This window comes from Temnothorax americanus, unplaced genomic scaffold (assembly GCF_048541705.1).
Source record: "Temnothorax americanus isolate GAGA-0224 unplaced genomic scaffold, ASM4854170v1 Scaffold25, whole genome shotgun sequence".
Lineage (NCBI taxonomy): Eukaryota > Metazoa > Arthropoda > Insecta > Hymenoptera > Formicidae > Temnothorax > Temnothorax americanus.
In genome coordinates, this window is record NW_027509391.1 from 172,252 (window position 1) to 196,656 (window position 24,405).

General features: G+C 38.5%; 1 protein-coding gene and 1 long non-coding RNA gene across 14 annotated transcripts in view; one reads left to right on the forward strand and one right to left on the reverse strand.

Moving 5' to 3' along the window:
- Positions 1-24,405, forward strand: part of LOC143899097 (uncharacterized) — a 111,858-nt gene that overhangs the window by 26,843 nt on the left and 60,610 nt on the right. The window lies entirely within an intron of this gene.
- The window catches only part of Msp300 (Muscle-specific protein 300 kDa), a 94,542-nt gene that overhangs the window by 16,693 nt on the left and 53,444 nt on the right, over positions 1-24,405 (reverse strand). For 8 of the 9 annotated variants that reach the window (XM_077409084.1, XM_077409087.1, XM_077409080.1 and 5 more), the window contains 8 exons: positions 12,529-24,288; positions 11,340-11,447; positions 10,837-11,142; positions 10,368-10,502; positions 2,820-8,953; positions 1,889-2,585; positions 1,490-1,789; positions 91-1,047 (listed from right to left, as the gene is read on the reverse strand). In XM_077409084.1, coding sequence (XP_077265210.1) covers positions 91-1,047; positions 1,490-1,789; positions 1,889-2,585; positions 2,820-8,953; positions 10,368-10,502; positions 10,837-11,142; positions 11,340-11,447; positions 12,529-24,288 — 20,397 coding nt within the window. The remainder of the gene's footprint in view (positions 1-90; positions 1,048-1,489; positions 1,790-1,888; positions 2,586-2,819; positions 8,954-10,367; positions 10,503-10,836; positions 11,143-11,339; positions 11,448-12,528; positions 24,289-24,405) is intronic. The other variant, XM_077409085.1, reaches the window with a different exon arrangement.

The following is a 24,405-nucleotide window of genomic DNA, read 5'->3' on the forward strand; positions in this document are numbered from 1 at the left end:
TCATATCAGTCGATATCTCATAGTTGTGAGTAAATCGCAACTTGCTCCACTTTTGTGTAAATCAATATAACGCAAAGAAAAAAAACTCACCTCGAGACGTTCGGTGGCCTTCAGCAGTCTGTCGTAATCGACGGAGCCTTGGACGGTTAACAATTCCATCATATAATCCGCTTCTTGGACAGACTGTTGTACCATTTCCAGCTGCCTCTCGAATCGTCGCCATAACTCCAACCTGTTTGTCAGCAACGAAAGCAGATGCGCGCATCTGGATTCAAGCTCGGTATGTACGTCCTGTATATTGGATAAGTCTCTTTCTATTCCTACCGGCGATACCGTCACCCTCATGCCGGTCGGTAAATTATGCAGCATCTGTCTTAATCCCATTAGATCGTGCCAGAGAACAGCTAATTCGTCTGCGACAGATCGGCAACGATCTACAGCCGCAGCTACTAGGTCGCTTTCTTGTCTTTCGCTACCCTCGCATTGATCCAATATCGTTGACAATCTTTTGTGGGCCTTCCTAAAGCGACTTAACCCGCGTTGAAGAGCCTGAATCTTTTCTCTGAGTAGCTGCGCCGAGTCCAGCTCTTCGCCTATCTGTCCCTCTATGCAACGCGCCGATGATAATAAAATCCCGACTCTTTCGCTCTCCGCCGCTGGTAGAAGACCTAGTCTGCTTATCTCGTTTTGAATCAAGGTAATCCTTTCGAACATTATGGTGAGTCTCTCGACATACAAATCGAGTTCCTCCTCTGTCTTTAGTACCCCGTGGAAACTGTTGATGGTCACCCGTAACTCGTTCAATTCCCTCTCGAGTAACTTTAATTTCTCGTTCGATGGGATCTCTTCCGAGGAAATGCTGCGAGTGATATCTTTTTGAATTCCGTTGATTTTATCACCGACCTCGTTCCAACGATCCTGCAATTCGTAGTGAAACTGTCGCTGCAACATTTCGTCCGATAGAGGTATAATTCGTAGAGCCTGCTCGAAGTAATTGTCCGCTTCATTTCGCATGTTATTGTGAACCTCATATTGTGCTTTCAATTCCTGCAAACGTAAAAAATTGCCATACGTTTTAAGGCCTAATTTATTTTAAGATTTTAAGATTTTTAATCACTTGTGCAGTTATATTGGAGATTATGACTTTAGAAGCAAACTATCGTAAACAATTCTTCCTTGCATTACATGTTGAAATAATAACGGTAGAATCCAGATAAAAAGATGACATCAACAATGACGATAGCGACGATGAAGATGAATATAACGTTGCGTAATGTAACACTTTCATCCTCCAATTTTAATCGTGCTAAAAATACGACTCGCGTGGAAGAGAGGATATGTGCTTCTAATGGCACGAGGCCAAACGCGTTAGAAAAACGTGACCTAAATGCAAGTACGGGTATACAGCACCGATAAATATTTTTACTGGATTAATAAGTTATAAATATATCTACAAGGCGCCAGACACGAAGATTGACAGAACGCTTACCCAGAATTGACGCATAGAACTTCCCGATGGATCGCGTAATGTAACGAGTTCCTTTTCGGCCATTATCATCCAGTGTTCTACGCGATTCGTCAATATGTCCTGATTGTTCCAACTCTCTCTAAAGGCCAGCAATCTTTTCAGAGAGGATTCGATATTGTCTTGCAGCTTTACGATCACGTCTAAAGCTTCACCGTATCGGTCTTCAGGATCCTCGATATTGATGAGATCACGAAGGCCACGTGCCACACCGAATAATTGAATTAACCGTGCATGATGAGTCGCTACATCCGATGATAGAGACTAAAATATGACAAATTGACAAAAATCGTTAAATTTAAATTTATAAAACACTCTATGAGAATTGATTGGCTTGTAAGCGTTAGTAGCATAATTACTAACTTGATATAAAGAGATGTATTGATCATAGTCGGTCGAAGTCACTGTTTGAAGATCAGGGACTCGTTGATGTGCAACTTGAAGCCATCCTCTTTCTTCCTTTACACCCTGCTCGAGTAGCATCCATCTTGACGCGGCCAAGGCCATTTGTTGCGCCCTTGAAGCTGCCTGATCGAGCAACGCCGTCGCTTTACTATGTAATTCTTCGTGCAAACCAGTGTGTTTGGCTCTGGTTTCAGGATCTAGATTGCCTTCTAGCGATTCGAGAATCGCACGACAGTGGTTCAGATTGACGAAAAACTTTCTGTGCTTCTGCATTTCCTCCTGGAGATGTTCCAGACTTATCACGGATATTGGACTGTCTAGCAGATTTTCGGCGATTTCGATAATTTGCGCAAATTCCTGAAGAGTTTGCTCGTATTCCTCGGCTAAAGCGAGCAATTGTAGAAGACGCTCTCGTTCGACACATATACCATGTTCGATTATCTTTGTCATCTCGTGCGCGGCATAGGTTTCTTTGGGTATAATCTTGCCAGGATGATCGCGTAGTAATTCGCGAGCAGCGTCGAGAAGCCTACTTGTTTTCCACATATGACAGCGATTCGTGTTCTCCAATTTATCAAGTTCTTGTAACTTCCATTGTGTAGAATACTCGCTTTCGATTATATGATTGAGCTGTTTACGTTGCTCTTCGATTAATCTGTAACAAGAATTATAGTCATATCAATATTGGTTTTTTATTCAACTCAACTAGCTACATTTATTATCATATCGATATAGAAAAAAAGAAAAGAATTAAACAATAAAATTATATCGATTCTTTATATCACTTCTACTTTTATTTTTGAACTCAGCGAAATATGCAGAAAGATACGTTACAAAAATGTATTTAACACAAATTGCTGTTTATCAATATTTTTACGTAGTATCTCACCTGTATACGTTATTAATGCCATTTAGAAAATCATCCCATTTTGCAAGTTGCTTATTAGCATGTCTCTCTCCGTCGGTAGTAACGTTCTCGATAATCCTCACTTGATGCTCAAGGGCATCCACACATTCTCGCAGTTTCTCTCGTTCTTCTTGCGGATAATTTGGCTCCAGTTGCTTCCAAATGTTATCGAGCTCGTGAATACTTTCTTCTACATGATTCACCTCGTCTTTCAATTCAACGAATGTTTTAGCGTCCTCGTGAGAAGGCCCAGTCGGACATTCTCTGTTTAGAAAGATTCGGTATTCAATGGTTTCTAGCCAAGTCGAGATCGTTTCGACGGCGGTAACGAGAGTTTCTTCGACAACTATCACATCGTTCTCTTGAACAGCATTTCTCAATTGTGCCAGTTCTCGGCGAACATCCGACGAGCGTTCTTCCGCGAGTCTCTCCGTGGTAACTTCTTCCAGATGCGCGATATGCAAGATGTTACCTAAATGACTCGATTCGTTGGTATTCTGTAGATTCTTTACTCGGTCAGTTATTATTTTAGCAGCTTGCATTGTTTGCGTTCCCTGATGTTGCGATTTGGCGCTATATCCCAAAGATTCCTTTAGAAGGAAAACCGCGGATAAAGCTTGAGAAGGCGATACTTTGGTCACGGGTTCTTTCCACAATTCTCTCTTTTCGTATGTTTCTGTGCTGGATGATTTCGATACTACAGGTGTTTCGGATATTACTTCGGCATATGTCTTGATCTCCGCCCGGAATGGTGTAATATTTTCTTTATTCAGAATAGGTTGCTCGAGTTCTATGGGCGTCAATGGCTCTTCAGTGGTGTCCATTGGCTCGGGCGACGAATGCGTAGATGTGATTCCGGACGGTTTTTGCTGATCCGACGACATCAACAATGGTTCTATCGTCGGTCTACTAAGCGCAAATGACTTTTGTACTGTTGCTACTTCAGGTACTATTGTTTCTGGAATGTTGTGACTCGAGTCGACCACAAATTGATCACTCGTTGATATAGGTACTGCTTCCGAGGTAGTTGAAATATCTGAGGGTGTCTCCTGAATGCCTTCGTCACGTCGATCTATTCTTTCTATCACATTCTTTAACGCAGTATTTTCTGATTTTACATCTGATTCGATTTGAGATATCATCTGAGAAGGATATTCAGATGCCGCTTCCTCCGAGATGTCATCTCCCACCGGAGATTGCCTGCTGACATGCTTTTTGGCAACGTCGCAGTAAGATAGTTTCATGACAGTATCTTGGGATTCGATGGGTTGCCCAAATACGGATTTGAGCTCTGACTTGTCCTTGCTCGGTAAAATAATTTCCATAGTCTTATGCTTTCTCTTTCTCTTTTGCCGTTTCGCTGCTTTATTATCGTCTTCCGCGATACTCGTATCGTTATTGAAATCTTCGGCAATCGTGGTATTCTGCGAAGTATCGGTCACTTCTTTGCTACCAGATGCAACACTATCGAGCGTGTCACTGCCGGATAATTCTATAGTCGCGTGAACGTGAATTTCAAACGATGTATCCGAAGTAGTATCCTTTTCCGACATTGAAGATGGCGTAGATTCTTTTGTCTTTGCGACAGTCTCCGACAGTTTTGGACGATCTTCCATTATAGGTATTTCAGAAACTTTATGTTTTGTTTCTTTCTCGATGGACTCTTCTATTTGTTCGGTATGATCTGAAATCGTTGTAGGAATATCTGGTAACAGCTTATTCACAATTTCCATTTCTCTTTCCTTCTTCATAATTTCTGGTACTTGTACATCAGGTGCTGCTGGAGTTTCTACTAAATCTATAGACGTTACATTCTCTTTTTCCTTCCTCTCTTCTAAGATAGCTGAAACGGGCGCTTCGCGCAGATCTTCTTTTTCAATTGTTCCTATCTTAAAATCTTCCGTAGATACCTCAACAGTTTGAGTTGGAATATGTGTTGTCTGTTGAGATACCGACATTGTCTTAGCTGATTGTTTTTCTTTTGGTGATGTTTGTGCACTAATATCGCATACTTCGGGAATATTTTGTACACTCTCTTCGATTTGTGGTATCAATTCTTCGGCCTTTATTTGCACCGAACTGTCAAGGGTTTCAGTTTTCTTCGGACTGGTCTGTGATGTCTGTGATTCTTCTTCGGTAGTCTGTTTTATTTCTTCAATACTGGTTTGAGAAAATTCTTCCACTTGCATAAGTTCTGGACTAATTATAGTTGGACTCGTTTGCATCATGGTCTCTTTGGTTGGCTCGGGCGATTTTGTTTGCATTTCGGATTCTAGCAACTCCACCTTTCGAGGACTTTCTTCGGGTGTCGTTTGTGTCTCCGTTGTTTCAGCAGCAACCTCTGGCGCAGTGACTGTTTGAGTATCTGTATGCAAAACGTCTGGTTGTTCCGGACTAACCGGAGCACTCGTTTGCATGTCTTTTTCGAGAAATTCTGGTGCCGTAGATAACGTTTGAATAGAAATTTCTTGCACAATAACTTGTTCTGCCACTGGTGGTGGAGTAGTCTGTTGCTCGACTTCCATTACAGTATTTATTGCTGTTTGAGTTTCACTGGCTATCGTTGGAACTGATTCAACGGGTGAAGTTTGCATTTCCATGGAGTGAACATCAATTTCAGTCGTCTGTGCTTGAGAATCTTCCGTTTCTACTGCAATAACGGCAGGAGAGATATCTTCTATTGGACTAGTTTGAATAGCGAACTCTTCCATTGGCGTCGCTGTGGGTGTCATAGTTTGCACACCTGAATCTTCGACTTCCGGGGTTTCTTCTGCAATAGTCTGCGCGCTGAAGTCAAGCCCGGGTTCTAAAATTGTTTGCGTCTCAATATGAATCTCTTCAGTTTTAGCCGTTTGTATTTCTTCTTCTAAAGTGAGCGGTACCGGCTCAGGAGATGTTTGCATAAACGTAGATTGACTTTCTTCGTCTGCTTTTGGAGTGAGTGAAATTGATACATCGCATGTTTCCATAGTTGTTTGAGTATTTGCATCAACTTTGTGTTTACTTTCTTGCTGTATCATTTCGACTTTAATTTCTTTCGCCTTATCTTCTGGCTCTGTTTCTTCTTTTATTTTCTCCTTTTCTTTTGTTCTACCTTCCGCGATCGCCTTTCCTACTTCAGGAATCTCTAAAGGAAGACTATCATCCGTAAACGCCACATCGTCGCTGCTAGTCTTAGGCACGTGAGTCAAATCTTCATCTCGAGGCAATCGAACCTTTTGCTTTTTCTTTTTTTTCTTTTTCTTTTTTATGCCATCCTCATTTTCCGGCGCGATCGACAATTCATCCATGGTTTTATCATCCGGTTGATATCCGTCATTCTCTGCCATAATGCCATCGTCCAAGCTTAGAGAGGATTCGGTGATAGATTTGACGATTTCTGCAACGTCCGGTTGCGGCAGTTCGCTAACATGTTTAGACGAATCAGATGATGGAATATTGATCTCCATAGATTCGGCAACTGATGTAGCAATGGAAGTGCTGGATTCTGTTTCTACAGGCTTTTCCGAGGACTCTGATTTATCTCTGTGCCGTTTCTTTTTTCTACTTTTGTGGCTTGCCGTATCTGATTTGCTCTTTTCTGACGATTCGATGTGAGCATCGACTTCTTTTTCTGCGGTATGTAATTGTAAGGTTTCCGTTTCTTTTTCAGCAGTGAGAAAGGCGGTGGTCTGTACAATTTTATCGTGTATTATTTCTGTCGTTTCCTTGTCCGCTGGAAGACTAATATCTACATCTTCTTTGACGATGCTGTACGGAGCAATTTCAGGCCCTGCTTGAGTTTCTGCTTGAGTTTTGATAGAGACCAATGGTTCCATTTCCTCATTTTCCTTACGCACCGACAAAGATATTTCGACCTTGTGGAACATCGGCTTGTACTCTGGTTTAAATGCTTCATCCTTAGAATTGTCTTTTTCTTCACTTCTGAACAATTCTGGTGATAATTGTCGTTCTTTGAAAAGTGTTTCCGTATCTTTCAATTTTGAAGTAGGTTTTTCCGCGTCTTGTTTTTCCTCGTCAGGTTTAGAAATGTCTAATTTACTCGCTAAAACAATCGATTCGTTTCCTGGCTCTGATTTTTGAAGTGATGTTAAGGTCGTAACGTCTTTGGATAATTCGAGCGATGCCTCTCTTTTTGACTCTTGCTTTCCATCATGCTCTGGCTCTAATATAACGACATTTAATACATCGACATCTTTATCAGCTTCTACTGTGCTGCTATCACCATGGTGCGTTTCTACTTCTACCGTGCCATTTTCTAGCTCGATACTGAGTGTTTCGCTCTTTACTGGTGCATCGTCAGACTTACAAGTAGCCTTGGTGACCACCGGTTCATCATCTGTTACGGCCTCTAATGGAGATTTTACAGATTCCGATTGTACCGTTGTAACATAGACATCTTCGACAGGAGTCTGCAAAACGGCAGATCGTTCAGTATCAATCAACGCTTGATCAATCGCAAGTGTACCTATGCCATTTACCTCAGTAGGGAAATACTCGTGTTCTTGTTTGTCCATTGTTTGCGGTTTAATTTCCTTTCGTACTACATTTTCATCGCTTTGTACAGTAGAAATGTTTTCGTCAGCTTGAACGTTAGCCAAGTTTTCTTGTGATACATGCTTTTCCACACGAGAAAGCACTACAGTTTGTGTGGAATTTGTTATATTTATCTTAGAGTCCGCTGTTTCCGTTCCAGAATCTACTACTTCCATCGTGGATTTTTCTAATAACTTAGTTGTTTTTTTGTGATCTTCAATATCCAATATTTTAGTTTCTAAATCATTATCCTTTTCCGCAGTTGTTACAAAAGTTCCTATGGTCTCCTCTGTTTTATCTCGACACATGCTCGTTATATCCTTAGCAAATGGTCCAAAGAATGGTCCCTGCAGCGTAGTATCAGAAATATAAGACCCCATTGGTATCTCTGGCCTCGTCGTTTCTCGCTGCTCTATTGCCTTTTCTCCTGGAACTAAAGTCTTTTGATCTTCGCTCTTAATCACGTTAATACTGATGTGCGGTATATCTTGCTCATCTATTTCTACTTCTTCAGGTTCTTCAATGACCTCTTCGGTAGTGGTCTCCTTGCCGTCTACGATGGTAACTTTCCGAATAATTTTACGCGTTCGCTTGATCACTCGTCTCGTGACTTGTTGCACCACGGCATGAACGCTTGACGTTTTCGTTTGATACTCACCACCTTCCATCAGTATCTCCTCCTCGACTGGCTGGTAACTGATATCTCCTAATTGACCTTGCGTTACCATGCGCGTGTAATGAGGTTCGGATTCGTACTCCTCTACATTGATACCTTCGGTGGGCGCGCCTGTAGTAACTTTGCCGCCGTAAATCTGCCTTGTTGTGGTCTCAATGGTACCGTCTGGTCTTGTCCTGGTCATGGTGACTTGTTGATCTCTCATCGCAGCTTCCGAGAAAGCTTGCATCATCGGCGGCGCGTCTCCGAACGCCGTCGACAACGTGGATACACGCTGTTGGGTGGTTTGCCTACTGGTGACTGTGGTACGTCGTAACTTTCTTACGATTATCCTTTTGGTGCCGTCGGCATCGACGACCACTTCGGTGGTGACGTCATCCGGTTCGACTAGAACTGTTTCAAAGGATTGTGGCGCGGCGTGGACGATGTTCAGCTCGCTCGTCGCGCTATCGGTCTTCTTCGCATCTTGGTACTTCATATCGACAACGATGTCTTCGCCAGGCAGAATGCTGGACTGTTTCCGACGCGCTACCTCTTGACTGGACGGTACATATTTGGTCGCTATCTCGATCACATCATGATCACCCGTTGTGGTCTTTAGAACTTTTATAGCTTCCTGCGTTTGAGCACCCTCGCTTGGTAATAAATCTTGCGATGTCTGTGTCATGAGAGAATGACACGTGGTTGACGATGGCATCTGTGTCGTAGACGTCTGTTTTGTGAGTTGCGTTTTTCTCTCAACAACGTCGTCGACCAGTAAACTTTGACCTGTCTGTAAGGAAACGTCAGCCAAGGATGGCGGACCATCTTCTACGGAGGAATGAATTGAGGGTGCTTCATCCAGCGTAGCATTGTCTTTTTCTGTCGATTCGTCGTCAGCTTGAGCTTCCTCATCACAGATCTCCTACGAGGATAACGATTTTCTTGATATAATATACTGACATGTATACTTGCGACATTATAGTTTAGATGTTTATTGCAAATGTTTGTGTGTATCTACTTCTATATACATATATCAATAAATACGTTATGCATTTAAAATTATTACTAATCAACTTAATCGTGAAAAATAAGTGGAACATTACGTTTAATTTTTTGTTAAACAAATAATAGAACAGAAGCTGAAACGGGATAATTCTCAAACTGGAATTTATTAATTTTATTTATTCAATTAGTAAGTAACGAATGAATAATAATCATTTGTATAGTGATATCACTTGTAACTTTAAACTGTAACGTAACGAAAAATTCCTATTTCCTTTTTGTAATAAATAAAGTTAATTCACTAAGCATTGACATGTTGCAATTAGATAATTTGTATTTTTAATAAAAATAATATGGACAGTATATGCACACATTAAAAAAAAATTCAGTTTATTGATTTTATCGATCAGTCACAGTATGTTGTATATATACATACTTAGAAATCATTATTTACGCGGTATTATTATGTACAATATTATTCATGTCGGGCTAAATATGATACACAAATGTAATGTTTAACGACGTAGAGTGAAGGGAGGAGGGACAGGCATTAATGAGAATTTTCTTTAATTACATGAAATATTACAGCAATGTATTAACATTCCTTAATTACATGCAATTCCTATAATACATCCATCACCTTAAGATAAACGAAAATACATAATAATCACATAATACATAATGTACAATGCACTAAGAAATAATGTACGATGCGTGATATCTGTAGTGAAACATGATGAGAAGCGCATGTGTTTGTAGCGACGACGAGATGAAGAAAAAACAATATATCCAAAAAATAATGTTTTCTACAATTAAATTAAACTATTCATGTCCGTATAAGCATGCAACAGCGATTGTTTTATTAAGCTCGACTAGAATGTCTATTGCCGACAGTTGCGTTATTTATTGCTGCTTATTACAAAGCGTTTACCATCGTCTAATTGAATATTGCACATTGTTCCCGGAATGACTGTCCAAATCTAAACGTATTATTTTAGACTCTTACTCAAGCAAGAGGCAGAATAGTTTCGATGCAGATTCCCGATGTTTACATCGGGAAACTTTTGATTTTGCATACGACTGTCAATTAACAGCCCGTAATTTTATCTGTCATCTATAATTTTTTATCTGTTCTACAAAGCTTGTCAGCTTTGTAATAACCGCAATTTGCAAGCCTTTTATTTTCTGTTTTCAATATAGCGAAACTCTGGCAAGTTTTGAAAGTCGAAGATTGATTTGTCCGAATTCTTTATAATACTACTTTAAGCGACTGAGGCACCGTGAACAGTAGTAATATTTGTGAAAGCCCCCGAGCTCTGGAAAGCGTTGGATACCTGCTGCTTTTGCTGGAGACGATTAATTACATCCAAGAGGGCTTCCTTCAGAGCTATCGCTAGCGTGCTCACTTCCGGCAATAATTCGAGTTCTGAGACTTGATGTACGCGACTCGTTAATTCTTCCTGTAAAGCCTGTCCATTGCAACAAGTAAAAAAAATTCAGTATTTCACGTGCATTAAATAACATATTATATATACTTATTTAATTCAATTAAGTTGATGATATTAAATCGATATTTTGATACATCTAATATAAAACAGCTAATTTATTATTAGAGATAAGGATATTAATCCTTTTACATTTAACTATTTTTAGAAGAAGGATATATCTAATTTAATTAGTTTTCAAGATTTTTAACGTTGTTAAATATAAAGCATATAAAAGTCCAAAATATTAGATATATGTATATATAGCGAATGTAAAAAGTAAAATATCTTCTAATAGACGTTTATATGAAAAACAGACCTGGCTGGTATTAATCGAATATTGCTCATGTAGTTTCGATACGACGTTTCTTAGCCAAGTATCTGTCTCTTCGAGGAATAATTTATAGGTCTGAATCTCTTGGCCGCGTCTTTCTCGACTTGCTCGTGCCCGTTCGAGAGCTACTCTCCCTTGTTCTGCTTGTTCGAGAAGGGAAGTGACGCGCGTATGAATTCCCGTTAAAGCTACCGAGAGCCTTTGACACTCAATGTCGGCAGGAATTTCGTGTAATTGCTTTTCAAGTTGCGTAGCTTCCTCATCATAGGCACGAAGCTCTGTCAATACAGCCTAAAACAGATGGAGAGAATCTTACGATTTTATAATAGGTCAATCGTGTTTTTCATCGTACTTTGCATATATTATACACAATACAAATTTAACATAAATTTTTCAATTTCATTATTTTTCAACTTTACTTTAATTCCATTAAATTTTTAATGATTATATCTGTAATTTTCTTCCTACTTTATGCTTGCAATTCTTACCATAAGAGATGAAAGCATAGATTCTACGCTGTCTCGAGGTAAATAACCCATCGTTCCTTCGAGATTCGAAAGTCTTGTTTGTAGAGAAGCGAGACCTTCTTCGACATCCTAAAACACAAATAATTATTAGCGACTTTATCAATTACGAGATTTGTTACTACTTCATCATGCCGTGCACACGGAATCCAATCAACTTTCACGCTGCATTAATCGTATTAACTGAAAACTCTTAAACCCTGTAAGAAAAGATATTATCCGTTATTACAAAAGCACACAGCGCAACATACAATGAAAGCACATCGATGAGGACAGCTCCTTCAGTATTTATTGTTGAACTATATATATATAATCACTCTATGTACGGAGAAATAAATCCTCGTCATGCAAATTGTCAATGAATTTCGGGATACCTCGCTAAGCAATTTGAATGTAAAGACCTGTCACGTAAAGTTGCCAGCAACCAAAAGTAAAAAAGAATCAGGAACTGTTTTGCGCATTATTTCCTATGAGTTATTGATAATTCTTGATTATTCTGCATCAACTGTTTCGTTGATACTTGATAATATCGCTTGTTTATCAATTCTCATAAAATTAATATTTTATGAGTTATATAATAACAAATTATATAATAACAAGTTATATAATAGAAAAATTGATATCTTAAAGTATGCGCAATATAAAGGCTATTCAAGTAACAACATATATACACAAAAAGCACATGTTTAGAAGCGGAATAACCATGCAAATAGTGCAAGCTATATTTTACAAAAGAAAGATTGTATTATTCCTTTATGCAAATGACAAGAATATACTCTATTAATTAATTTCGATTCGTTACGTATAAAAAATTAAGATGTTTTACTATATGAGATTAGAACAAGATAATAATAATAATTCGATAATAGCAATAGCAGGAAGAGCAACAACAACGATATATTCATGAATGCATGGGCTATAATCGACAACACAAGAAAATCGCACACATTGGACTCAGTATTGAACAAGAAAAAGAAAACGTAGTCGTTTTACAAAATGAGAGACAGAGAGAGCGAGAAACCAGTGGTAGACAATCCAGATAACTAAATACAACAAGTATATATACATATGCATGTATATATACATATGGCAGCGGACTTGGTTCAAATTTGACTAGAACAAGACCGAGCACTGGCCGTGACGGTGATCGCACCTGGATCCTGCGTATCCTTCTTTCAGCTTCGCCTTTAGCCGTCTCTCTCTCCACCTCCCCGTTCAGGCTGCACCGTTGCACGGATCCCTCTCTCATCTCATTACCTAAATGCAGTTTGGATTGTGGACGAAGATGGGCAAAGGTCGACGACTTGGTGCAAGTGCTAGGATGATTAGGACTTTGGAAGCTATTCGAAGAAGAGACAATAGGATATTTCCTCGGGGTTACTTCGGCGTCTGTAAGAGACTCCATGCGCGATTCGGTCTGCGGATTATGGGAGGGAGGAAATGACGAGAGGAACTCAGGAGATGATGACTGGACATCACTCGGCAACGAGTAATCCAAAGATAAACCCGAATCAAACGTTGGATCCTCGATCGTGCCGAGTGGTAGACTGTGATCCAGTGTCTGCTCGCTCTCGCTCGATAGATAAGTGCTATAGTCGCTCCAGCTACACATGCCACCGGGTAGATCGGCTATCATACGCTCCGTCTGGGGTGCGCCCAAAAGGGAATACGAGTTTCCACGAGAATCTCGTGACCTACCACTGCCGCCACCGCCACCCGAATTGTCATCGTCGCGATCTCGGGGACGATGATGATCGTCGAACTCATGTTTGTTATCGTGTGAGAGACTCTTTTTCGTATGCAAGGCTAAGCTCTCAAAATGATCACGCTCGGCTTCATGGTAGAGTCGTTTATCAGGCCAAAAACCATCGTCAATAGACAAGAACGAGCTACACAAGTCGGTTATAGGTTGTTCCTGCAGGAAGGACGTCGATGGAACATACTTTCGTCGGTCAGGATTCAAAACTAAGATTTCGTCCGCTATATAGAATTGTACTTTGGATTTCGGACGCTCGCGCTCGATCGAAAGATCAGAGGTCTCTTGTTCGATGCTTGCGATACGCTTTAATTTGTCCTTGTCTTCAAAGGATTGTCGCACAGTTGAAGATAATTTATCTGACTGTGGAGAATGTTTTATAACTGCATTTATCGAGTCACACGGTGACTCTATTTGCTTGGAAACATGATTCATTGGAACGGACGTATCCATTTCGATTTCATCGGCAGAATTGTTTGTTTTATCTGATATCAATATCGATTCAATTTTTATGATATCGTTATTAACTGTAATATCGTACAGTTTCGAAATATCATCAGATTTAGGGTGCGATTCTTCTGTTTGAGGTAACTCAGTTTTTTCTGTCAAAGTAACGTTATCAGCGGAGATATTTTCTTTTTGATCGATAATCTGTTTATTTATTTCTATCTTCTCTGAATTTATTGTTAATTTTGCAGCATCATTTGTTTCTACTTGTTTTTCATTTATTTCATATTTATTTTTTATTCCTTCTTCTTTTTCGTTAATAGATACTTCCACTTTTTTTGCAAATTCGTTTGAAACAATATTGTTTTCTTCTTTCTCTGTAAAATAAACGCTAGGTTCTATTTCGAGGCCTGTTTCTTTGCTAGTTACATGAATCATTTCAGTTGCAATCGATGCAGTTTTATCTATAATACTAATAGCATCTTCTTTCGGGGATTTTATCGCATCCTTTTGTTCCTGACATTCTTTTTTATCTTCAGTATTCTGTTTCTTCGAAGATTTCTGTTTTTGTTTATTCTTTTCAGATGGCAGCGATTCTTTAATTTTAATTGATTCTTCTTCTACTTCTTTTCCTGTTTGAGACACAAGTGATTTTGATTCTTTAATGTCTTCTTGCTTAATTGTTTCTATGGTAACAGGGAAATCGTTCCTGTCAATTATATTCTTTGGAGATTGTAAAGTCAGTTCATCGTCTAATACGTGATCTTTGACATTTTCTTTCTTAGTCTGCGTAATATCGCATACGGATATGTCTTTAGACAAATTTATAATCTCGGTGTTTTCTGCAGTAGGTAGAGTTTCGATTTCTTTAGAGTCAGCTGTAATCGTTGTAAAATTTTTAGATTTGGTTTTATCATCTTGTTGCCGTTTTTCTTTCTTCGATTTGGACTTGCTTTTGACTTTTTGCTTGTCTTTTATCGGAGTTATTTGTGGAAGTAAGGTTTCATTTTCAATTATAGCTTCGGATTTCTCCAAAGGTTTTTCAGTTTCTTCTATTTGTACAGACTGTATCATCGGTTCATCATTCTTTTTTAATACAAATGCATTATTTATTTTATCTTTCGATGATGCAGTATTTATGGTTTCTTCTGTTATTTCAACCGTTTCTTTAATATTTTCGACGATATTTGTATTGTCAGATAAATCGGTAGACTTGCTTTGGGCAACTTTCGCTTTTTTCTTTTGTTTTCGTTTTTCCGCTTTTGTGAGTTTAGGAATTCCCTCTTCTCCCGTTACATTTTTTTCTTCTTCTAAATAAGACTCTTTACATGCCTCTGCGTTTTTTGATTCGTCTATCAGCTTCAGTTCAGTGCCCTCTTGTTCTGTAGTTTCAATACTTATAACCTGCTTAATATTTTCTTGTTCGTTAATTATCTCTGCTGTAGTTTCTTCGTTTTCTGAATACGTACGTATATTACATATATTTGCAGTAATTGCTTCTTCGAGTTTTATTTTTACTCCGTCGTCTAATTTTGACTCTATTGGTGATTCTATTTTCTCTTCCAAATCTACAACCATAACTGTCTTTTTGTCAATATCAGAGGTATTTTCAATTAGTTGCTCAATGACAAATTTTCCTTTTTTATTTTTATTTTTCTTAGATTTCGTAGCATTGTCTTGATCTATAATCGAAAGTGCTTTCACATCTTTACATTTATTCTCTTGCGAATGTTCTGTATCTTTAATTAACTGCGTTTCTTTTATTGATCGATCTTCGATATTTTCTAATTGGATCTTATCATGTTCTATTTCGTTCTTATTGATAGATTTTTTATCCTCTTTCGGCTTTTCGATATGTTGTAATTCTTTTTGTTCATTAACTTCGGCCTGCTGTTTGACGTAATCTTTACCAGACTTATTCTTCTTTGATTTATTCTTTTTACCTTTAAATGTTACGTCTAGTTCGGGTTTGATTTCTTGAATAATTTTACTCTCAATATTATGAATTTCATTTGCTGCGAACTGCATCTCGCTTTCATTGCTTCGTTCATTCGAGTCATTTTTCTGCTTGTCTCTATCTGTGCTCTTAGATGCATGTGCTTGTTTAGATGGTTTGGCATTTTCTTCTTTAATAATCTTTGCCAATTCGCCATTCTCGTCAACTGCTTTCTTTTCATCCTCGTGTACAGGCTGCTCAGTCTTAGCTTTAACATTTTCGTTGTTTTCAGATTTTATATTTAGTGTTTTAGGTTCTTTGTTGCTGATCGAATTTGAGGTTTCTACAATTGCGTGTCTGTTAGTCTCTCGCCTAGCACTTCGAGAACGCGATCTGGAACGTCTGGAGCGTAATTCCTTCCGATTAACAAATTCTATAAATCCTTGTTCATCCACCTGAACTAAATTCTTTATAGGCTCTTGTTTAGAGGCCTCCTCCACATAAATCTGGACCTGCGTCGGAGATTGTTCCATAATCTGTTCTGATTTAGCAAGATTTTGTTCGAGATTAGGAATATCATTAATTTCTGACGATTCTACAGATTTTTTACCAACTATTGCGGCCCATGTATTTTCCGTATGTTTTGCGTGGGCTTCGTCATCTGTCATATTGATAGAATTGACAGAGATGGTCAATGTTTCTTTTTCCACTTCTTCTACCCAAGGAATAGATTCTTCTTGAGAAGTGAGGTTTCCAGTAACCGTTTGGTGATCAGAAGATTGCTGTACTATAATTTCATCTACCTGTTTGTTACCCTGTTCTAATGAACTTTGTAATTTCTCTGTATTCTCTGTACTAAAATCTTCGCGCACTTCGTCCGATGTTTTTACATTAATCGCTAAATGACCAATTTTTAATGGAATAGGTTTGACTGAATACGTTTCTTCTTGAGAAGTCTGAGGAGAAATTCTTCGGGAAGAGGCTGTGACTTGCGCGTAAGATTTGTTGCCTTCTTTAAGCTGTTTCGACGGTACGGTGGACTTTTCCGCGATTGGTTTGACAATTTCATCCACCATTGTTGTCTTCAATTCTTCGACGACATTTTTATCTATCTGATTTTCTAACGAAGGTGAGTGCATCGTGAATATTTCTTCTTTTGATGGAATTTCGCATAAATCGTGCACAATCGACGCTTGTGGTTGTTTTACAATATTCATAATACTATCGCTTGTATCTTGATGGATAACAGCGGATTTTTGAACATTCAAAGACTCGTCTTTCGAAACAACAGAAATAACAGTTGGCTCTGTTGTATCTCTTGTACCAACTATGGCTGCCCACGATTTTGCATTCGGATTTAATCGATTATCGTATTTAGGCACGTCATCCTTTGACTCCTGTTGTTTTTGCACAATCGGTGATGTTTCAAGTATATCTGATTCGATTTCTGTCGTCTTAGAGAGAACAATATTGTCATCATTCTTTATGTTACTCTCACGTTTTGCCGTTGCTAATTTCTCTTTAGGGGTAATCTCAGATTTTTTGTTTTGTTTCTTGGATTTCTTATCAGATTTTAGCTTACGTTCTTCACGTTTCGGCTTCTCTTCGTCAATCATATCTTGTGATTTTGGTTTTGATACAGATTCGTTTGAAAGAAGTTTTGATTTTGCATTATCTGTATGCAATTCAGCTTGTCCGTCCGCTATCAAAGATTTTTCTGCTTCTTTTATTTTAGAATCAGTTTCGTTTTTCAATATTTTATGTTCTTCTAAATTACTTTGTAACGGTGATAAATCACCTTCAACGGTATCTGTTTTAATTTCTATATCGCTTTGCTGCTTTACAGTTTTAGTTTTCGCTTGATCTTTAGTTTTCGTGCCTTTAGCATGTTTTGATTCTTTCTTTTTCTTCGGTTGATTTTTTGTTCTGTCGCTTTGCTTTTCATCCGTGTATAAAGTTTCATTTTGAATATCTTTCATGCTAGTATGATACTCATCTTTTACAGCAATTTCCGTTAAAGGTTTATTATTTAGAACTTCAGTCTTTGGTTCTTTTGTTTCAATTTCCTTTTCATGCTTCTCGATTACTTTTATCTCCCCAATTTTTTCCCCTGGTTTTACAATCATCGTTTCTTCTTTAATTTTTTCTTCTTGTTTTTCAATTGATTTTTTCTTTTCGATTTCTTTTTCCTGTTGTTTATTTTTTGTTCCTTTCTTTTCAATTCTTTTTTCCCTTTTTCCAATTTGGTCGTCTTTTACTGTTTCTGTTTCCAGCTCGTCAAAATCATCGTCAATTATTATTTCTTCTTCAAGAAGAGCCATCCAAGCATCATCAGATTCTAAGTGTACAGATGATATCTTTGTTGGTGTTTTAATTTCCAACATTTTTTGCTCGGCGTCAACATTATTTTTTATAACAGTTTCGTCTGCTTGTATATTTGTATCTGTTATTGCTCCAGCATCTGCTAATTGATTATCATTGATTTTTTCCGTGGATGGTTCAACAGAGACATTTAATTCTGTAATTGCCTGTGATATTGAATCGCTAGTAGTATTAATTGAATCTATTACATCAAATGGCACATTATTAGCAGATGTGCTAATTAATGTTATAGCCGGTTTCTCAATTTCTTCAACCGATTCTGTGAATGGTTGATCTTGATTTTTGACATCTATCAGTTCTTTATTTGTCCTTTCATTAATTAAATTTTCTTCTGGCTTAAATGTATCATCAAAATCGTCCTCAATCATTATTGGCTCATCCAAAATACTCATCCAGGAATCGTCGGAAACCAAGTGTACAGATTGCTGTAAATCTCTCGGTTTCTTATCTTTATCATTATTTGTTTCGAATGTTTTAAATTTCTCTACATTAATCGTAGTTGTATCTTTTGTAAAATCAGACACCGTATTTACTGCTTTCTTCTCTTCAATAATTTGTTTCTCTCTCCCTATTGCAGTTTTTATAGATGTTTCAGAATCGTCTGAAGAAACAGATAGAGATTTTTCAGGGGTGGATTTTATTTTAATCCATTGCGACTCAAATTCGTAAAAACTGGTGATCGGATACTTTGGCGCCTCTATGATAAGAGCATGTCTTCTGTCATTGACTTCATGCATTTCTTGACTTGCTGGTTTAATCGCTGGTTTAATCGCCGGTTTCATCACCGATTCTTGTACAATTCTCTCTACGCTCTCTGGTCTTCGAACTGTAACAGTAAGCGGTTGTGGTTCTTTTTCCATTTTGATGACTTTGAAATAGCGATAAAAATTACTTTCTGCATGATTGTAAGCATGGCGATCCATGGCATAAGGTTTAATAAGCTCTAATAAATATTCAGGCACTATTTGCTTTTTTGTTTTCATACTTTCGGACATTTCTTCGCTCTTTATTTTGCTGATCGTGCATTCGCTTTCACATTTTAATTTTATTTTTTCATCTGCTGCTTCTTTAACATCCTTGGCTATTGTTTCGACATTTCCATCTATGCGTTTATCCTGCTCCTCAGTTAGAATATTTGAATCAGCTTGACTAGTTTTATCACTTAATACAATGTTATCATTTTTCACAGAATTATCAATATTTTGACTTTCTATAATATTGTCATTTTGTGAAATAATAGTGTTTTCTTTTTTCATATTATTGTTCTCGTGTTTCTCTTCAGGAACTTTTACCTTTAATTGATCTCCCAATCCTTCCATGTTATCATCTAATTGAGCAGTAAGTTCTCCTTTCCTCTCCTCCGGTGCAGTGGTCAACGGCGGGGACTTATTTGACATATCGCGATTCTCTGAAGTGCCCGGACAAATCCTTCTATCGCTACCAAATAGGCTATCGTCGACTACCATGATGTTCTCGGTGGAATTCGCGGAAGTTAAACCTACTTTTTGAGAAATCGCTGCCTGATCCGATTGCACCGAATAACTACTAATGAGAGAATCATTTGGTACCCTAGCGTAAGTAGTGGTAAGACTAGCCTCTACGGTTTCAGGGCGCAAAGTGATCAATTCGGTAACTTTGGAACCTACGATTTTGGGAAGGGGTATGTTTTCTATGATCTCTACCGACTTAACGGACTTGACATCGGGTGGCTTGACCTTTACCGATCCTGGAACGCTGGTGGTGGTCGTTACGGTAGTAACCGTTTTCTCTATAATCAAAGCCTTCCCTGTCGAAGGCAGTTGTTCCGATTCCAAATTATTATTATGTATTTCATCCAAGTGTTTTTCACGTACTTGAGCTCCATCGACCGAATCGCTCGAAGCTTTAGAATCAAATTCAGTTTCAGCTTCATTCTTTTTCGATGATTCTTGAGTCTTTTCGATATCAATATTATCAATTTTCGCGAGAAAAGGTAGATTTTTGTTAAACTTTTCTTCATTAGTACTAGTTATAAGCTTCGAAGTTTCTTCTCTCTTTGTTAAATCATCCTTGAAAACGATTTCTTCTTGGAACTTATCGTAAAAGGAAGAAGACTGTTTCGTTTGCTCAATTGTGTGCTTAGGAGATAGGCCTTTTTTCTTTGTGCGTTTCGATGTCTTTTCCTTAGGTAGCACATCTTTTGATTTTTTAATATCCTGTTCTTTTATTAAAGAATCTTTATTGATATCAGTTTTAATATCTTCGTTTTTAATAATTGCTTCTTGATGATAATCGAGTTTTCCGTTTTTAATAGTCTCATATTTTTCTTTCATGTCCATAGCGGTGTTATTTATTTCCGAAGAAATCTCAGATTCTTTAGAAAGTGTTTCTATAGTAGAGATAGTTTCAACATTTTCAGATGTCGTGGAAATAGTTAAATCTGTTTCCGGTACTGGTGTAGAGTTTTCGGTGAAATTTGAGGCTGCTCCTGACGTAGCATCATCTTTAGTAAGTTTCATAGTTTCGTTGCGAGATACTTCTTCGTTTAACGATGTAACTAGCTCTACAATTGCAGATGCTGTGGTCCCAATCACATCTTTTAATTTAGAGTTTTCTATAGATTTTATGTCATGTATCAATGCAGTAGATTGAGCGACAGCCTTGTTTTTTGATCTGCCCTTTTTCTTACTTTTAGGAACAGTTTCTGGCGCGCATTTATTAACTTGGCTGAATGCTATATCTTCTCCCTCGTCTATTTTAACGCCGTGGTTATTTTCGTCCGTTTTTGATTGAACAAAACAGCTGTTATTGGACAGTGATACATGTTCAGCCAAATTCGATTTTTCCGTAGATTGTTCTTGAACGACAGTTTCTATCGTAGATGCAATTAGAGATTCGATATCGGGCTCATCTTCCTTTCCGTCAAATTTATTTTCGACAAACTGTGCTGTTTCAATATTATCTTCTTTTCTTTTACTTTTATCTTGAACATTAGACTTTGCTTTTTCGGATTTTTTCTGTTTCGTTGTTTTTGTCTGATATTTCTCTACTTCTCGTTTTTCAGTTTTCTCAATCATTGTATTACTATTAACAGCTTCTTTTTCATTAATTTTATCCGTGGTCTCTAAATTTTTTCTCGTGAAGCTTTTCGCTTTTAATTCAGGTTCTAATACGATTTCTTTTGGATGTTCCTCAACTACTGCTGTTGCTTTTGCAGTTTTAGCTTCGGGCATTTGTTCTGATTTTGGAACGTCATATTTTTCTTTATCATTTAAATTTATTTTAATCTCATCCAAAACTTTGCTTGTCATAATTATCGATGATGTATCGGTTGCGACTTCAGATTTTATTTTACTTTTAGAGGCTTTATCTCTCTTTCGAGAATTGGTTTTACTTTTCGTGTTTTCGCTTATATCACTAGTGATTTTTGTAACATCGACCGTCTTTGAATCAAACTCTTTTATTTCAATCAGTGGTTTGGTTGATTCCAGAGATTTATCTTCGACTATTTTTTCAATATTAATTTCGAGCTTTTCTCGATTTATGTTACTGTCTTCAGCTTCCAGCTTTAGCTCTTTTGACTTTGCCTTGTTCTTTTCTTTTTTTAAAACATCTTTATGCTTTCTTGTATCTTCAATCTTTGTATTTGTCTTTTCATTTGTATTTTCAGATTCGATCTTTTGAGTGGCTGATAATTTGACAACCTCTGTTACATTTTCGTCGACGGTATCTATTTTATCCCTTTTCTTATTACTTAAAACATTTAAAACATCCGATTGATCCTGGATTTTATTCTCTGAAGTTTCTCTGCTTCGTTCCTTGGCCTTTATATTTTTGTCAGTTTTATTCTTACATTTCATTGTAGCGTCGGGTTTGTCAGAATTAATAATGTTGTTGTCAATTTCAAACTGATTTTCCAACGTTTCCTTGGAAATATCTTTTCGGACTTCTTGTTCATTTTTGGAATCCAAAACTTTCGCATCTTTCGTACTTTCTTTATCTTCCGCGTTATCTTTTAAAATACTTTGATCGCACGCTTTAATTTGACTTGGCAATGTGGCATGTTCCATAGACATGGTTTCTTTTACCCTTGTTGCTTCTTTAGATTTTCCTGATTTCTTGAATTTTTCACTGGATTTGCTTTGTTTCGTGTCAGCTTCATCTTTATATTTTTCCACCTCATTAATGGAATCTCGAAGTTTGTTGTTTTGTTCTTTGTTTTGCTCTTTAGGCTTGTCTTTTTGAGATCTTGTTTTCTGTTTATCCATGTCCTCGATTTCTTTAAGTGCTTTGTCAATTTCATCTTCTACTGATTTATCTACTTTCTTTTTCTTTTGTCTACGTTTCTTTTCTTGTGATGAATTCGTGTCTACTAAATCGATTGCTGGCTCTTCTTGCTGCATCGGTTTTTCCTCTTTTTGTGCTGGACTATCGATGATTTTATCGGGAACGGGTTCGTCTTGCGTTTTCAACTGTTTCGGCGGACTTAATTTTTCTTTCTTTTGTTTCTCCTTCGGTTTATTGATAGGCTTTCGAGATTGTCTCTCATCCGTTTGTTTGGCTTTATCGTTCGATTGCTGTTGTCTCTTTTTGACCTCTCGTTTCTTCATCGTGTCCCAATCGTTCTCTTTAGATTGTCTAGATTGTTCAGATGTAACCGCGAATGATTGCGGATCTTGCTCGAATTTTAATTCCTGCAACGGCGATAATTCATGAGATGATAACTCAAGTGACTCTTTTGGTGAATTAGAACGCTCTTTACTGGGATAATTTGCGGCTGGTGATTCATTCACAATTCGTGTCGAGGTAACACGCGGACCGAGTCCATGCGAAAGTATTTGCGCGTACGAAAAAGCTTGCCCTTTGGTCTCCATATTATTCAACGATGACATATTTTTTCCTTCTGTTTCGTTCGTTGTGGAATTTTCTACATTTGAGACATTTATAGATTTTTGCTGTTCAGGCTTATCGATACATTCAGTCGCAATTGTGTCTTTAGAAACCTCAGGTTGTTTAACTACTCCCACCTCAATAGGCTTTTCTGTCAACATCGTAGTTGCGTGTCTCATATCACTAACAGGCTGCTGCATCGGGGTCTGCTGATAAATGTCCGATGCCGAAAGATATGTGGTTTGCGCGACGTAATGTTCTGGCGCGTAAGCTAAAGAATCATTGTTATAAGGATTCAAATTCATTGTATCGAGTTGTTGCACTTGCTGATGATGACCGGACGGCGCGTAAACATACGAACTCATTGGATATGTTCCGAGATGAGACCCGATGAAACCTACCAGTTCTGGCATCGTCTCCGGTATTATATAGTTGTAGATCTCCGTCGGTTGCGGCTGTCTTGGCACGTTCTCGTAAGGTTTCACATGTTGCAGTACATTGTAATCCTGTAGGGCCTCGTCGGCCCAATTAGTCGGCTCAGACTCAGCGTAGCTTTGATCTTCTGCTTTCTCCGTGGAAATTTCAGTGGGTTGACAGTAAGTCTCTGCGACTCGCACGTTTTCCACCTGTATCTCTTGCGTCGGTATAACTTGCTGAACCTCTGTGACTTGTTGAAATTTGTCGATGTTTGCGACAGTATCTACGGTGACTTGTTCCGCGCGATGAACTTCGGCCCGACCGCGTCGAGATTCTCCCGATAAAGAAACCATCTTTTGCCTGGGTGATTGTGCAGGAGCGGTGTTAACCTGCGTCGTCTGCATATATCCGCGAAGAATGTCGGCATAAGAGGTAGAGCCGGGAACCCACATAGGACTGGGCGAACGTCTTTTTCGTTCTTCACACGGTGCTAAAGTGTCCCTCGCGGGCTCCTTTTGCGTTTCTTGCTTGGAATTTGCGCCAGGACGAGAATTATCACACCTGTCGATTTCTCCCTCCTGATCCACCATCGTTTTAGGGTCTCTCACCCTAGATGAGTTTGTCTTGCGCGTAAGCGATCGTCCTCGACGTGGCACAGATGATTCGACAATAACTTCAGGTATATCTTGCTGACATTCTTCCACCTCGATTGTGCCTTGATTGTCCGTCGTCTGCATGCGTGTCTCGGCTCGCAGTTGCGATTTTGATTTGTTCAAGTTCGCGTTGTTTTCCTGAGTTTGCATTTTTGAGACTTGTGCCTCGTCTAACGAAGGAGGATATTCCACGGTCAACTTTTGAGCTCGCATAACCGCAGGTCGTAATACTTGCGCGGTTATGGTAGGAGGAGTGGCTTCTCGTTGGTGTCTATACGGGCTACAGTTTCTCGAGCTCGGACTATTGGTACGTCCTGCTGCGATATCGGCGTACGAGACTTGGCCTATGAACCGGTACTCGCTGGTGGGTACGTAGTATGGATCCACCGCATGTATCTGATCCACCAGTGTCTTGCTGCGTTCCTTCCAATCCTCCATCCGTTGTTGCAGGCTCTGCTTTATCCACCACGGAAGGTCAGCCAAGGCACAACAATGGAATACATACACTATGTCAATTTTAAGGAATCTCTTTACATTCATTGTGGGATGGGGGGGGCGGTATCATTTTTA